Source organism: Myotis daubentonii, chromosome 2, assembly GCF_963259705.1.
Source record: "Myotis daubentonii chromosome 2, mMyoDau2.1, whole genome shotgun sequence".
NCBI classification, from domain to species: domain Eukaryota; kingdom Metazoa; phylum Chordata; class Mammalia; order Chiroptera; family Vespertilionidae; genus Myotis; species Myotis daubentonii.
Genome location: NC_081841.1, coordinates 180821125 through 180833786, shown reverse-complemented (window position 1 = coordinate 180833786; position 12662 = coordinate 180821125). Strand labels below are relative to the sequence as shown.

The window sequence follows — 12662 nt, the reverse complement described above, 5'->3', positions numbered from 1 at the left end:
GGTTGTGTTCCCAAAGTGTGTTTATAAGTTGGCTGTTGGGAATTCGAGAGCTATTTTCGTCCCCCACGATGTGAGAGGTGGTGCTTAGTCCCCAAGAGAGAACATGGGAAACGAAATCCAAAGTGTGCTAAGAACTCTCTGGACTCCGACCCACATAAGGGATAATGATTCTCGAGGAAGGTGCGGGCCGAGTCCTGGAGAGCTGGCCACACACACCTAGCTCTCCCAGCCTGGGAACAAGAAAGCCTCCATCAGTACATGACTGGTGGGTCCCTCACCTCCAGCAGGAGTTCTATTTATGGAGGAGGCCGGAGAAGGATGGGGGAGGGCAGGGGGCAGTGAGGCAGGGACTCTGAGGAAAACAGTGGAAGAGACCAGGCTGGCGGTTCCTCCCCACCGCCCAGCTCCCAGACGCTCCTTAGCTCTGCCCCTGACACGGCGGGCTCTTCCATTCCAGAGCTGCCACACTGAGGGTGTGGGTCAGGGTTTCTCTGCATCCCACTCCCCACCCACGAACATGGGCGTCAACTTCTCTTCTGAATGAGAACACGCATGCAGGGCTTCGACGGTCCTCTCGGGATTTTTCTCACCTTAGAGCAGTGGCACGCACACAGCACACACACACACACACACACACACACACACACACACACACACACACAGAAAGTGCCTGTGATAAGCAAATTAAACTGAGATCCAGCCACAAGACCACAACTCTCTCCAATTCAAACAGATATAATACATATGCATATGCATACACATATATATTTGTATCGGGAAAGTCAGTAAAATTCAAGTGATGTGCCCACTGATATCATTATATAGGCAGTTCACGCATAAATCTAAAGATCAGACAGCTCAGAACCAGAATGGGTCAGAGGAGAGTGTGTGGGGGGGGGGGGGGGCGGAATACACACACCCTCTTCCTGACACCTCATGTCACTGAAACATGAGAGGAACCTCCCCATGCTGAAGACTGCTCACACGCTTGAGTTCAGATACACCCCAACTTACTGGAACTTCAAACGCCTCCTGGGTGTCATCCAGCATTTGGATTTTGATGGACATGAGTTTTCCTGAAGGTGTCGGAGGCGGTTTCTGTCCATGTTCCAAGGTACTGATCCCTGAATTCTCTGGGGCCCCCAGTCGAGATCCTGGAGTTGGCTTCTGCTCTATTTCTCCCATGATGAAAGCAGATTATATAGTATCTGCAGGAAGCAGTGAGAAAGAGAAATACATCAATCAGAGCGGAGACTCACTCACTTAAGCCACCTGGTAGCACTTGTCGTCTTCTGCCCTTCATCCTGGGAATTTCCCCAAACCACGCCAGGGTCTCCACTATCTGCACAGGAACCACACAGGGTGAGGCTTCAGTCCATTGCCTCACAATGTCACCTTACCCACTCAAGGCACGCAAGTAGAGGCACGTGGTTTATTCTTCTGCATATTTTTACATATTTCATCCTTTCCTCTTTTTACAGTAAGCTCTTCATTATTCATATCATAGATTCAGTTGTGTTCAACATAACTCTAGGCACTACTTCTTATACTGAGGCTGGCGGGAAGATAATGAATAGAACCTAAGCCATGTTATTAGCATCCATTAAGTACCTTTTACAGATACACTAACATACTAAATAATGTGAGTATTATAAAGATAAACAGGTAAAACACACATTGTGGCTCCCCAATTTATAATCTGGTTGAGGAAACTAAACATACACTCATCATACAAACACAGGTGAAATAACGTAGGGTCTTTTCTCTTGATTTCTGCTTGTTTCTATGACAATTACCTCCTAATCCATTTCTTTCCTACCTCCCACATTGTACCCCCTTTTCCAAGCACATACTATAGTATCAAGAGTTATTTTCCTAAAAACAAAACACAATCATCTTTCCCTCCCAAACTGTCCACTCTTCTTTCGTGCCACAACCCCACTCCCCCTTCTCCCATGCCCATCTCGCTCCAGGTCATCATGTGTAGCGCTCTCTGGCTGAATGCTTTCCACTCATTCTCCACCTTCGCTTTAACCTTCTACCATCGCTTTAACATTCAATTCCAGTGTCTCATCCCTGACACCTGGGCAGAGCTCAGGTGGTGCTGCCGCTCTTGCTCATGACCTGCCAAGCTGCTTCTGCACGGCGGTCAATTCCATCCGTATTTGCCCGTTTACTTCCCCCATGACATCATAACCCTAAAGCAGAAACCAAACCTTGAATATTCTTGGGACCTCAGCTCCCTCCCAGGCACAATGCCTGGCACAGAGTGGAGCTCAATAATGGCTGCCTGATGTCTGGACCCATCAGCCAGCACATTTATACCATGGCCAATATCTTAAGTGTGACGGAGCACAAAGAAATGAGAGTTCAATGTGAGATGAAGTGGTGTTGATTTTTAAAGGGAGGGTGCTTCCATCAAAGAGAAGGTGGGGATTCAATTCAATGTAGTCTCAGACGTTGGGTAATACTTGAGAGGAAACAGAAATACACAAGGAGAAGGCATGCCAGGAATGCCAACGGCACCAAGGAGGCCAGGGGACAGATTACAATGACATATGGGAAGAAGAGTGAGAATTAATGCTGAAGGGTTAAAGACGCATTTGGAAAATAGGTTGGAATCAGACTATAAAGAACCTCAAATGCCTAGTTGAGAAATACGGTCTTTACACTGCGGGTGGAAGGGAGCCACTGGGGTAAGAATAATGACACAACAGTAGAACATCCGAAAAATGAATCTGAAAATAATATATACTGAGAAGTGCAAAAAGAGAGACAGGATGGCAGGGGCCGGGGGTGTCCAGTTTCAAAGCTACTGCAACAATTTGTGCTGCAGGGGGATGACGTGGACAGCGGCAATGGGAATGAAAAGGTGATTGTGTAAAACCCACTTTTGTGGGAAAATGAACCAGATGCTGTAATTGGTTAGCTGCTGAGGCCAGATAAAAGTATAATAATGATCAGAAAGTTTTAAATCAGGGCAGAGGGGAAGAAGCAAGAGGGGGAGGTATGAGTTTGATCAGGGACGCTGTTTAACTAAAAGGACATACAATAGGCTGTGGGGAAGGTGGAGCCGTGAACTATGGATCCAGGGTCTGTCTTGCACAAGTGAAAGTGAAGGCAAGTGTGGGGACAGAAACAAAAAAGCAAAAATAACAAACATGCCCAGTCAAGAGGTCTGTTACTTGCTGAACTGTGTTCCCCCACCCCTAAATGTATGTCGAAGCCCTAACCCCCCAGTATATCAGAATGTGACTGTACTGGGAGAAAGGTTCTTAAAAGAGTTAAGTTAAAATAAGGCCATTAAGATGGGCTGTAATCCAATCTGACTGTTGTCCTTTTAAGAAAAGGAAATTTGTACAAAGAGAGACACTGGGGATATGGGAACACAGAGGAAAGACCATGTGAGGACACAGCCAGAAGGCGGATGACGCGTGCAAGCCAAGGAAAGAGGCCTCGGGAGAAACCAATCCCGCCGACACCTTGAGCTGAGACTTCTAGCCTCCAGAACTGTGAGAAGATAAATTCCTGCTAAGACACCCAGTCTGTGGTACTTTGTTACAGCAGCTCTAGCAAACGTATACAAGGGTCAGGGAGAAGATGGGACAGAAGCAATGACCCAGGGACACTCTGTGACAAAGAAAGCCATGGAAGGGCATCAAGAAGTCATGTGTGGTGTCAGGTACAGAGCGAGGTGCTGCGTCACCTGCACCGTTTGACAATGAGTCTCCCTTCAGCAAGTTTCTTCAAGAAAAACCGTTCAGTTTGTAGTGTTGGTTGTAGGTTCTTCTTGCCCAACTCATTCCTCCCCCTGAAGAGTCAAGTTTCCCCAGCAAATTCCATATGGAAACCTCTCCCTCCCCCTCAGCAAAACCTCTAACGTTCTCACCAAGACACAGAGGGCTGGCCCCCGAGGTCAGCAGATCAGAAACAATGGAGTCTCACCTCAAACCACTTAGGCCCTTAACTCCAACCATCCTGAACTAAAAAGACATGTCATTTAATCTGGCAGGAAACGGTCCGATCGCCACCTAGAAAACAGTATTTGCTTCTTATTTCTTCCACACAGACTTTCCCTACCAACTTTCCACCACAGCCTGGAAGCAGTTACCATTTGTTCTTCTGCAATCCTTTAAGACTGGAGTTCTACAAGGCAATGCTGGTTAAGGACCAGCCTTTCTGAGAACTGCTCCTGCTTTTTTAAATGCCCATCTGTGATTTCACAGGTCTGCTATGTAAGTTATCTTTCTAATTTCTGCCCCAAATAAGCTTTTTTAAAGAAACTAATTCTAATCTGTTTGACTGTATGATGTGTGCTTTGCTTAATTCATCTATCAGTCTTGAGCGATATGACTAGACCTTGCTTATCTATAATGTCTAGCACAGTGTCCTACAACAAAGTGAAAAAAAGTTCATCACTATTTGCTCAATAAATCAAATCTGGGTGGTATACATTTAATTAATTATGAGAGCAGTTGTGTTTAAAATAATCTCCAAAAACCAGGGGAAATTACTTCCCTATATGTTTTCTGTTGGTTGTCTCATGGTTAAAAATAAATGCACCTCAATAAATAAATAAGTAAGTAAATACACCTCCAGAGAAAACTATGACATCAGTCCAGCTGCCTCCCTCCTTCCCAGCCATTCTTTGTACTTCTCCTTACTTTGGTGTTGACCTCTCCCTACCTCTCAAGCATCCTGCCTTTTTGCCCTGCAAACCATCAGAATGAGCAGGCCCTGATGCTGGGCCTGGCCACTTTGCCTCCTGCAGCTCTGGGTCAGACTGTGGCTCTAACTCCTACCCAGAGATCTGATGGAAGGGCCCCTTCTCCCATCTCTAAGGTGCCAGGGCCCCTCCCTACAAATACTTTTCTCCTGTCCTACTCACGCAAAGAGCATCCCCTAAACTAAATCCTGGCTCTCCCGCTGGCCCAAGATCTCCACATAAACATACAGGGTGGGCAAAAGTTGGTTTACAGTTATAAATACACAAAACACAGTTTATTCTTATTTAGTCATTCATTTATTATTGTATTATTAACTATTATTATAATATTATTATTATAGTATTATGAACCTACTTTTGCCCGCCCCTGTTTATTGTCATTGTTAGCATGGTAGCCTTTAAAAATCAAACTGAGTTAGTGATTCATAGATACTTGGTACCTTAATTTCCCTTTCCTTTAGTCTTTGAATGACCTCATGCTTATATTATTTCTACTTCTGGATGTTAATGTTTAAACAAAGTATGTCGCACTGTCTTTTCGTTTTCATACTTGCATGCAGACTGTTGCTGTACATGGAAATACTGTTTAATTCAACCATAAACCCAGCCAAGAGTTCTGAGTTGAGCAGCCTAAGAATGTCAAGGGAATATCTGAGGAACGCTGGCAAGTCACAAATGGGTAACCACAATGCATGCTTGATAGCAAAACTGGGGAGTCCAGTCACACAGCACAGCCTTCTTGGTAAACACGCCTAACAAACCCAAGCCTCCTGTTTATAAATATCAAGCCATGCTCTATTCTGGTTATTCTGATTTTACCTCCGTAACTTCCTCTGACTTCTGGTTTCCTTAAAGAACAGAGTAAAGGAAATTAGTATTTCTTTTCTTGTGATACATTTTCTAATGTCATCATTCCAGCCCTAAAAATAAAGGTTTTTTCTTTAGAGATATGTGAAAAGTTGTTAAAAGGAAATAGTAACTGCAACACAAAGTACTAACATTTTTAACTGGTGGAGAAAAGATAGAAAACTAGAGTTGTCTTGTCCTAGTGTCCTGGCTTAAAGACTTCCTCTTGGAAGTCACCCAAAGGCAAGGAGGAGCACACACACAAATGCAGCTCCAGCCCCGAGGAAACTAGAAGACATCTGCTACTCCGAACCACAACCCTGACCTGCCAAACTACAGTAAAAGACAGGGGAGAAGGAAAGTGCTTTACGAGGCTCACCATCCCTGTGACACTCCCCAGATAAGCAGAATATCCTTAGCAACAAACCCAGCACTAGTTTTCTGGAAACAGGGGAAACAGACACAGACGTGCAGATTAGCACTAAAGAGCTTCCCTGGATGCAGGAACTCTCCAGAAGCACTAAAGGTGGACCTGAATGAGAAACCACTAATACACAGCCAGCCATAGTTGTAGGAAGCAGTCTATTGCTGAGGTGAGGTGAAAAAGACAAAGACGGCGTCGAGAATACTACAATCTCAGCAAGCAAGAGGAAAGCAAAGGCTGAAAAGATTACATGTACATACACACACACCCCTGAGGTCACAAGAATTTCTACTAGCATGAGGGACATGGCCCTGGCTCCTGGCTCCCGGGAAGCTCCTACAAATAGCTACTTCATAAAGAACTCACCTGGTAACAACAAAAGGTGACCTTTACAAAGATGTGTTAGAAGAAAGAGAAAAATGAAAAATTTTGACATGAAGAAAATTTGACATGAAAAATACCCACCAAAGAAATGTTGCAAGTAACATATCAAAATTTTGCTCAGGTAAAATTTTGTTAGGTATTGTCATAAACTAACAAAGCAATGAAATAATCAATTCTGTAAAGAAATATATAAGAAAACTTTACAAGAGTTCAGGGAAGTTATAGGAAAATGTGAGAAGGAAATGAAGTATGAGGGCAGACCCGAAGGGGGCCAGGAGGGAGCAGAAAAATCTGTAAAAATATCATTGCTATAGACTGAATACTTGTGCCCAACCCCCAAATTCAGATGTTGAAACTTAACCCCCAATGTGATGGTATTAGGAGATGGGGCCTTTGGGAGGTGATTAGTTCATGAGGGTGGAGCCCTCATGAATGGGATTAGTGCCCTTATAAGAGAGCCTCCCAAGACCTCTCTTGTCCCTTGTACCATGTGAGGACACAGGGCGGGTTCTCATCAGACACCAACTCTCCAGCACCTTGATCTCAGGCTTCCCAGCCTCCAGAACTGTGAGAAATACATTTCTGTCTAAGGCAGTCTGTTACAGCAGCCAGAACTAAGACTCCTGGGTGACTCTAACAAAACACATTTTACATTAGAAAAAAAGTGGGAGTCTGGACCCATGTTATTTGAAATCTGACCATCCAGGAAAAATACATGTGCTATTGTCCTTCTGCAGAGAGGTAACTGCTGAAATATGGAGGGATTCATGAGGAGGAGAGACCACCTAGATCTAGCAGATAGGAGAAATAGGAGCCAGCAAATGGGATTAGTGTCCTTATTTAAAAAAAAAAAAAAAAAAAAAAAAAAAAGAGGCTCCAGAGAGCTCTCTTGTCTCTTCCACCATGTGAGGACACAGTAAAAAGCCATGTACGAACCAGAAAAAGAGACTTCACAAGACATCGAAGCCACTGGCCCTTGATCTCAGATTTCCCAGCCTCCAAAACTATGAGAGAAAATGTTCTGTTGTTCATAATTTCTCTAATTTATGGTACTTTTTATTATGGCAATCCAATCAGACTAAGACAACCACAAAATGGAAGTTAGCCAAACAAAAAAAAAAAAATGCACTGGTGAAAACATGAGGGTTTTGAGGGGAAAGACTGAAAAATATTAAAACAGAAAAATGACAGGTGTGGAAAGATAAACAAAGGAAATCCAACATACCCTCAATTGGTGTCCATATAAGAAGAAAATTTAAATGGAACAAGAAAAATATTTTATGGTATAATATTTTAATAATTTCAAAAATAAAAGATGATTCTTCATAATAAATGAACATACCATATCCCAGAAATAACTAACATAAAATAGTGAACACCAATACATTTCCTATGTCACCACTGATCTTCAAAAATTAAGAAGGAATCAGCCCTCGCTGGAGCAGCTCAGTTGGTTGGAGTGTCATCCCATATACCAAAAGGTTGAGGGTCCAATTCCTAGTCAGGGCACATACCAAGATTGTGAGTTCAATCCCAGGTCAGGGTGGATGTGGAAGGCTACTAACTAATGTTTCTCACATCAATGTTCCTCTCCCTCGCCTTCTCCCTCGCCCTCAAATCAATAAGATTGGCTTAAAAATAAAAATGGGAATAATTTAGGCATTTAAGGAAAAAGTTCAAAAAAATATGAGGGGACAAATGTTCAGAATTATTCACAGCAACATTCAATGCTTGAATGTCCAAAGTGTCCTCAAAGAAATAAAAAAGAAATCAAAACTTTAAACCCAGCCCAATTTTTATTCAAATATAGTAGCCAAATATTTTAAATAGCCAGGAACTTAGGGAAATTTTACCCAAGTCCAAACAAAGGATAAAAATTCAGCAAAATAAGAGGTGAAAGTTAGTGGTGAAACATTGAAAAATGATTACTGGTAAACTTTACATTTATACAGTAAGAGGAAGACTAAAATAACTGTAATAGCTGCAGAAAATTATAACACCTGACAATATAACAATAGCAGAACAAAAAACTGCCAGGGGAAGAAGTAGAGATGGTAAGAGACAGTTAACTGTTAGCACATGTTTTAAAATGAATAAAAAGAGAGTTTAAATCTCCAAAGATATACAAATGGTTAGTAAGCACATGAAAAGATGTTCAACATCGTTAGTCATTAAGAAATATGAATTACATCCACAATGAGATAACATTTCACACCGACTATAATGAATAGTAACAACTATTATGGGGAATGTGAGAAAACTGGAATTCTCATACACTGCTAGTGGCTGGTAGCAACATAAAATGGTGCAGACATTTCGGTGAACATATTGGTAGTTTCTTTAAAATTTAATCGCAAAGTTAGCATATAACCCAGAGATTGTGTTTTCCTAGTGACTCAGAGACTCCCATCCAATGTATTTCCCCCAAAAGGATGAAAACTTATGTCCACACAAAGAGTTGTATGGATGCAGATGATCATAGCTAAAAACTGCCAGCAAGGATAAATAACCCCAAAGTTCGTCAACTGGTGAATGGATAAACAAAATATGGCATATCCATACAAGGAACTATTTATTACTCATCAACAAGGAAATGAAGTGCTGATACATGCTACAACACAGACAAACATCAAAAACATTTTGCTAAGTGAAAGAAGCCAGATGCAAAAGACTACATAGCATATGACCCTATTTATATGAAATATGCAAAAAAGTAAACTCTATAGAGACAGAAACTGGTTGCCTGGGGTTAGGGACTGGAGGTGGGACTGACAGCAAAGGGCTGGAGGGATGGAGATCTTTTGAAGGGTGATGGAAATGTTCTGACACTAGATTGTGGTGAAACTAGGTTGTCATACAACTACATCAGCGGTTCTCAACCTGTGGGTCGCGACCCCTTTGGCGGTCGAACGACCCTTTCACAGGGGTCGCCTAAGACCATCCTGCATATCAGATATTTATTTACATTACGATTCATAACAGTAGCAACATTACAGTTATGAAGTAGCAACGAAAATTAATTTTATGGTTGGGTCACAACATGAGGAACTGTATTCAAAGGGCCTGAAGGTTGAGAACCACTGAACTACATGAATGTACCAAAAACCTTTACATTGTATATGTAAAACAGGTTAACGTTCTGCTATGTAAATGGACACACCCAAATATTCTTATGAACACACAGAGCCTTTGTGGAAGGACCGAGAAGTAACTGGTAGGAGAGCTGGCTCCGTTGAGGCAACCAGCCAGGTGAAGGGCAGGAGTGAGAGGGACTTAAGACTCGCTTGTCACTGTACACTTTCTTTGGACCTTGTAAATTTTTGTACCGTATATACCTATTACCGATTTAGAAATAAACGATTTTATAAAATGAATGACTTGACTACAATGACATCCTGTCAGCGACCCCAGCCCCATTTCGAGCATGCAATCTAATGAGATGAAATCATAGTAAAGGGTGACAATGGTCAGAACAGGCTAATAACCAAGAGGAACTTTGATAGGAGTTTCCCCACCAGTTTTAAATATAAGCCACTTAGAAGTACTAGGTTGAGAAAAAGCCACAGAAAGTGTTTATTCACAGGAGAAGCAGCCCGTGAGGTAGCTTGTAGGGCGCTACAGGGCTGGGTTCTAGAACCACCACGTTGAGCACGAAGGAGCCTGCATTTGCCATTTTGTGGGGACAAAAATCGGCTACGTCAGACATCCAGGAAGGCAAAGGGCGAAAGGCGTGTGATCCTCACCGGCTCCATTCATTTGCCTCTTACCTGAGGAGTCCGACACTGCCTGGTGACAAAGCCACCTTGTGCTCCTGCCCCCCAGGGAGCCACAGACCAGGAGGTGACCCCTGGGGACTGGAGGGAGGAGATAGGGAGGAGATACCCCAGAAAGGCTGCCGGCCAGGCACCATCTCAAGAGCACAGCCAGCCAAGTTTGGCTTTCCACAGGGACTTTAGATAAGGGGTTTTGAGAAAGTTCAAAAGCAACTATCTGTGCGGATGGATTTGCTTATTTCAAAAAAGTCTGTGAGCAAAAGAAACAACTGCAGATCAGCTGTTTTATATCAACCAGACACTTCAAACAGGCCAGAGGCCGTTCGGTCTGTTTGATCATTTGGGAGAAGGAGGCCAGGATACTGTCTGTACGTAGGGGCCCCATTTCACACGCAAAGTTAAGGGAAAGAGAGCTAAACGGCGGAAGCTACCCAGATTATTTCTTCATTCTTTCCTTTCAACCCCTAGGAAATGAAATTAAATAGGCCATCCTAAATGCCCCTGGAAAACTCAGAAGAGAAATTTTCTCTTTTCACAGTGGTTATTTCAAAAGTCTACTTTTAACCATATCCCTTTTCTACTCAAAAACTTGAGTCTAATCAATACCAGGTTAAATGTGAAAATTCCCAGCCAGGCATTTCAATAATTGGCCCTGATTTCTCTCCTTGTAAATAAGCTGTTTCCTAATCCAGCTGGACTCTGTTCAGCACACCTGCATTTTCCTGAGGCTGTGCTGCTGCTGTTCTGTTTTCCTTCCTCCTAAAATACCGTCTTGTGCCAGGCTCCAAGGGCACCTCCTCCAGAAAGCCTTTCCTGATGGACTCTTTCAGGGGCAAAAACCCCCAAGCCCTCACTTGACTCTCCCTGGAGTTCTACTTGTACATGTATCACTTCCTCTCCAGGCCTTTCTCCTCCTCTCCTGCGTTGTCAACTAGAGGAGAAGTCCAGAGGGCCAGGAAGGGGTCTGGCTGCATTATCTGGGAGTGTGACCTGCTCGTCTTGTTTTAGTGCAAGAGACCGCCCTAGGCTCAGACCAGGAAACGGTGAGAACTTCAGGAAGTCCTGTGTCCATTCTACGCGTTACATTCCTGGCCTAGAACATGGAGGGAAAGCAGGGCTTCGTAGTTAAAATGTGGTTGCAACTCAGCCAGCAGCATCAGCACAACCTGGGAGCTAGTGAGAAATGCAACTTCTTCGTCTCAGCACAGGCCCACTGCATGGGAAAGGCTGGGGTGGGCCCAACCTTGGGTTGCAACAAGCCTTCCAGGAGGTTCTGATGCAGGCTGCACAGAGGTTCCCAATGAGAATTTGCTAACACAGACCAAGCATTTACTTGGTTAGATAACTTCACCCAGGAAACCTCTCTGATCCACGTTTCACACGTGCACCAAACATGGAGTACCTGGTTTTTTCAAAAGCTCCCGGCAAGAAAAAGTGGCATTCATTTTCCAATCAAATGTTAATATATAATCTAACAAATCGTTACAAACAAATAAATATGAACAATTTTAGACAATACTTTTGTTTGCCTTTTCACTGATTTGGTAGAGCATGTTTCCTCCATTAAGTCGATAGGCAAAGACTAAAACATGAAGAATGGAGGTGGAAGTAAATGATGTGGGAAGAGAAGGCTCCTTTACCCTAGTAGAAAAAATAAAAATAAAAAACCAGGAAACCAGAAAGAAATCTCCAATTTTAATGATGTCCATTTCTTGATAATTCTGAGAGTACAAAATTCCACTTTAGCTTCCCCCTTTCCATCCCACCTTTAAGTAAAAGGCCAGGGTAATAAACAAAATGTAAGGAGAATCTGGCCCGTGTGGCTCCGTGGTTAAGTGTCTACCTATGAACCAGGAAATGATGGTTCTATTCCTGGTCAGGGCACGTGCCTGGGTTACGGGCTCCATCCCCAGTAGGGGGTGTGCAGGCGGCAGCCGATCAATGATTCTCTCTCTCTCTCTCTCTCTCTCTCTCTCTCTCTCTCTCTAGCTCTCTCTCCCTTCCTCTCTGAAATTAATTTAAAAAATTTTTTTTAATGTAAGGAGGTAGGTGGTCTTCTTGAAGACAAGAAACTAGCTTGCAGCCTCTCCCAATTACTCTGTTCCAATGTCCCTGCAGCGTAAACGGGCTGCATTCTTTCTTTCTTTTAAGAAACAAATAACTAAATTTTAATTTATTTTTATTATTGACACTGTTACAGATGTCCCCATCCCCGCCCCCCTTTGCCCACCTCCACCCAGCACTCACCCCCTGCATTTCTTAGGCTGCAGCCAAGCTCACTATACTTAACACACATCATTCCCATCCACTCAAGTCCTCTCTCTCTGTCTTCAATTGACACTGATCAGCCTTCCAAATATTTGTGGAAAGCACCTAATTCTTGTTTAGCCCATAATAGGTGTAGTATATTACTGGATTTGCTTACGCAAAGTCTGAAAATAGTAGGCTGCTTAAAGTATACTATAATTCAAGTGTCACAATAACTGGGATCAGCATTAACAAGCATTCA

The 12662-nt window shown here is 43.1% G+C and overlaps 1 protein-coding gene across 4 annotated transcripts in view; it reads right to left on the bottom strand.

Annotated features, from left to right (window-relative positions):
* FARP1 (FERM, ARH/RhoGEF and pleckstrin domain protein 1) overlaps positions 1 to 12662 on the bottom strand; it is a 277332-nt gene that overhangs the window by 228943 nt on the left and 35727 nt on the right. For all 4 annotated transcript variants that reach the window (XM_059685013.1, XM_059685014.1, XM_059685015.1 and 1 more), the window contains exon 2: positions 1015 to 1208. In XM_059685013.1, coding sequence (XP_059540996.1) covers positions 1015 to 1185 — 171 coding nt within the window. In that variant the 5' untranslated portion in view covers positions 1186 to 1208. The remainder of the gene's footprint in view (positions 1 to 1014; positions 1209 to 12662) is intronic.